The sequence below is a fragment of the Cephus cinctus genome, unplaced genomic scaffold (genome assembly GCF_000341935.2).
Source record: "Cephus cinctus unplaced genomic scaffold, Ccin1 Ccin1_scaffold0525, whole genome shotgun sequence".
Classification (NCBI taxonomy): Eukaryota; Metazoa; Arthropoda; class Insecta; order Hymenoptera; family Cephidae; genus Cephus; species Cephus cinctus.
In genome coordinates, this window is record NW_014333186.1 from 74,315 (window position 1) to 77,088 (window position 2,774).

At 37.9% G+C, this 2,774-nt stretch overlaps 1 protein-coding gene across 3 annotated transcripts in view; it reads left to right on the top strand.

Annotated features, from left to right (window-relative positions):
* LOC107268360 (protein bric-a-brac 2) overlaps positions 1-2,774 on the top strand; it is a 16,895-nt gene that overhangs the window by 11,397 nt on the left and 2,724 nt on the right. The window contains exon 6 of one of the 3 annotated variants that reach the window (XM_015741061.2): positions 1,006-1,564. The exons of the other annotated variants lie outside the window; for them this stretch is intronic. Coding sequence (XP_015596547.1) covers positions 1,006-1,376 — 371 coding nt within the window. The 3' untranslated portion in view covers positions 1,377-1,564. Of the gene's footprint in view, positions 1-1,005; positions 1,565-2,774 lie in introns of those variants that run through there. 3 annotated transcript variants of the gene reach the window in all.

Genomic DNA, 2,774 nt, shown 5'->3' on the forward strand with positions numbered 1-2,774 from the left:
ATATATATATATATATATATATATATATATATATATATATATATATACACGGATGTGTGAAAGTATAAATGGGGCATATCCGGTTCCTTTCGGTTCTTAAGGGAAATGCAAATTGATTGTCGGTACACTGCACTAGAGTGATGATGGCGAGCAGTAGGTATATGTTCCAAAAATGCAGAAAAGCAACCAACAAAAAGTGAAAACCACAACAGGCAGAGTAAACATGAATTCAGAAAAAAAAAAGAGAAACGCAAAAAAATGATTCAGTAGAAACTAAATGTCAGGGTAGGTAATGGTTTTGTGTGAGACGCTGATGCGTCGGTGTGCCCAAATATTATTTAGAGATCGAATGAATCACTCGACCGCAAGGACAATAGTAAATAGCAAAATTAATAATAATAATATAATAATAATAATGACACTACAAAGCGTTGTGCATGAAAATCACCGTATCTTCTGTGCCGTACGTGTAGATCACCGAGCGACCTGCTCGGCAAAGCATGATCGCTCCGAGTGTGCACCGAGTTCGTTTTCTGTGTGTTAAGTTTTATTTCTGTTCTAGCGAGTGATAAAAGAAAAGTCCGTTTCCTTTTTTTGTTTTTGTTAATATTACAAAAAAAATTCATATATACATGTATACGTAATAACACTCCTTGTAAGAGATAAACGGACTTCCCCCAGTTACTGTATCGTTGATGGATGTACGGGACGACGAAAAAAAAAGAAAAAAAAAAAAAGAAAAAATATTTTTTAAAAAAGCGAAAGAGAACGAAATTTTCTAAAATCATAGTAAAAATAAACTTGGCAAGTAACGTCAGAGTAATTCTCAGTACTCAATCGAGGGAGAGACTGTGTGATATATTTTATTGTGTCTGAGTTCTGTGATGAATGGAGAGAGACACGTAGTAGAGGGTTGTTGAGTATATTGAAAAAGAAAAAAAAAAATTACAAATTTGTCTACAGTAGGTCAAAAAATATGTAGCAACGAATCTTTATTTGATCTAGATTCACGCACGGTGGTCATCGAGCACCCGTCGCATTCTTGCAAACTCTGCGGTAAATCATTTTGGAATCGGGACTCTATGTATAAACATATGAATATGCATAAAGGAACGACCCAGTGTCCCGTGTGCCACAAAGTGCTGAGTCGCACGACGCACATGAAGCGTCACTTAAAGAATCGACACGGCTGGCTTGGCTTTGGGACGCCAATGTTAGTTGACGGCGTTAGAACGTCGACGCCATTGCCTGCCAGTTCGTCGATCGTCGCGGCCCACAATACAGGATCTTCGAGTCTTGAATCGGGACCGACCTATACGACCATTCGGATCCGTGAGAGCAGCGTCGAGAGAATCACCTCTAGTCCAATTCCTTAGTGCAAGGCCTTGTCGAGACGACGATGACGATGATGACGATGATGATGATGACCGTAATGAGGATATCACGACCTGTGTAGAAGCGCTACGTGGCCGTTTTTTCTTTCCTTAAATCTCTCAACCTAGTCATTTCTATATGCATACAGCCTACGTGTACATATACATACATAAATTATACATACACCGAGGACACGTTAAATATTTAAAAGGAAGAAGACGAAGAAGAAAGGAAAAAGATATTTAAAACATGCATACATAGATATACGAGAGGTAACGATTTATCGATCCAGATGGATCCGAGGAAAATATGGCGCGCGATATGACACCATTTTGTAACCAAAGATATAACGCGCATGCGCGACTATCCGTATTGACATATGTTTTACCTATATTCAAATGTATGCTCGGTACGGATATCCACGCTCGCTCGTTGCGCAGTGATGCTAATTATTTTATCTAGTCAATTCCGTTCGTACTTAATTGCCCTGCGAAGGAATGTGCTGCTTTCTAGTCTCGAAGAACTGCCAAAGATTCGTGAACGATGCATGACGCGAATTATAGATTTTAGATTTTTTTTTTTTTTATTTATAACCTCCTTCCGCGTCTCTTGCTGGAAGCTCTTAGTCAAATCTTTCGTTGATTCTCTTTTCTAACGTCCTTACCTTGTTGCTACCTTTACTTTTCACTTTTTTTTTCCCTCTTCCCTTCTGTTAAGCTCTTAGCTTGCTCCACTGGACTCTCCTTTTCTTTTTAACCTCGTCCAGCTTACACAGTTTCTTCGAAGCTGTATCCTATCGGAAGTACGCCTTAGCCTCGTCTTGCCGTTAGGCATCCGACTTCCATTGCAATAGCCTACAAATAATTATTGTTTTCTTTCGTTTGATAGCATCGACGACAAGTTGCCAAAGATATTTTTATAGTTTATTTTTATTGTAAGTGGATCATCTCGATGGATGTAAAAAGTATACGCGTTTACGTTATTCGCGTAGCAATCAGATTAACAGTATACGGAGAGCGCCTTGGAATTAAAAAAAAAAACATTTTACACGCGTAATTACTCTGCATTTTAGTTTTTTCTTTTCGGTCCTCCCGACTACTTTTGTTTTATTATACATAAAAGTATGTATATATATTTTTTGTTTTCTAATTAAGTTACCCTAGGTAGAATCTCTATGTGTATACATAAAAAACCAATATATATATATATAATATACATATATATATATACAAGATCATGTCTATGTCTATATTTATATATGTATACATAAATCTTATTAAGCGAACAATTATTATCTGGCAAGGGTAGACATATTTGGACGGAGCCAAGCGTGCACATTCCTCGAGAGCGACGATACGATTATAAGTACAAGATCGCCACGTGTGAGGAGGGGGGGGGGG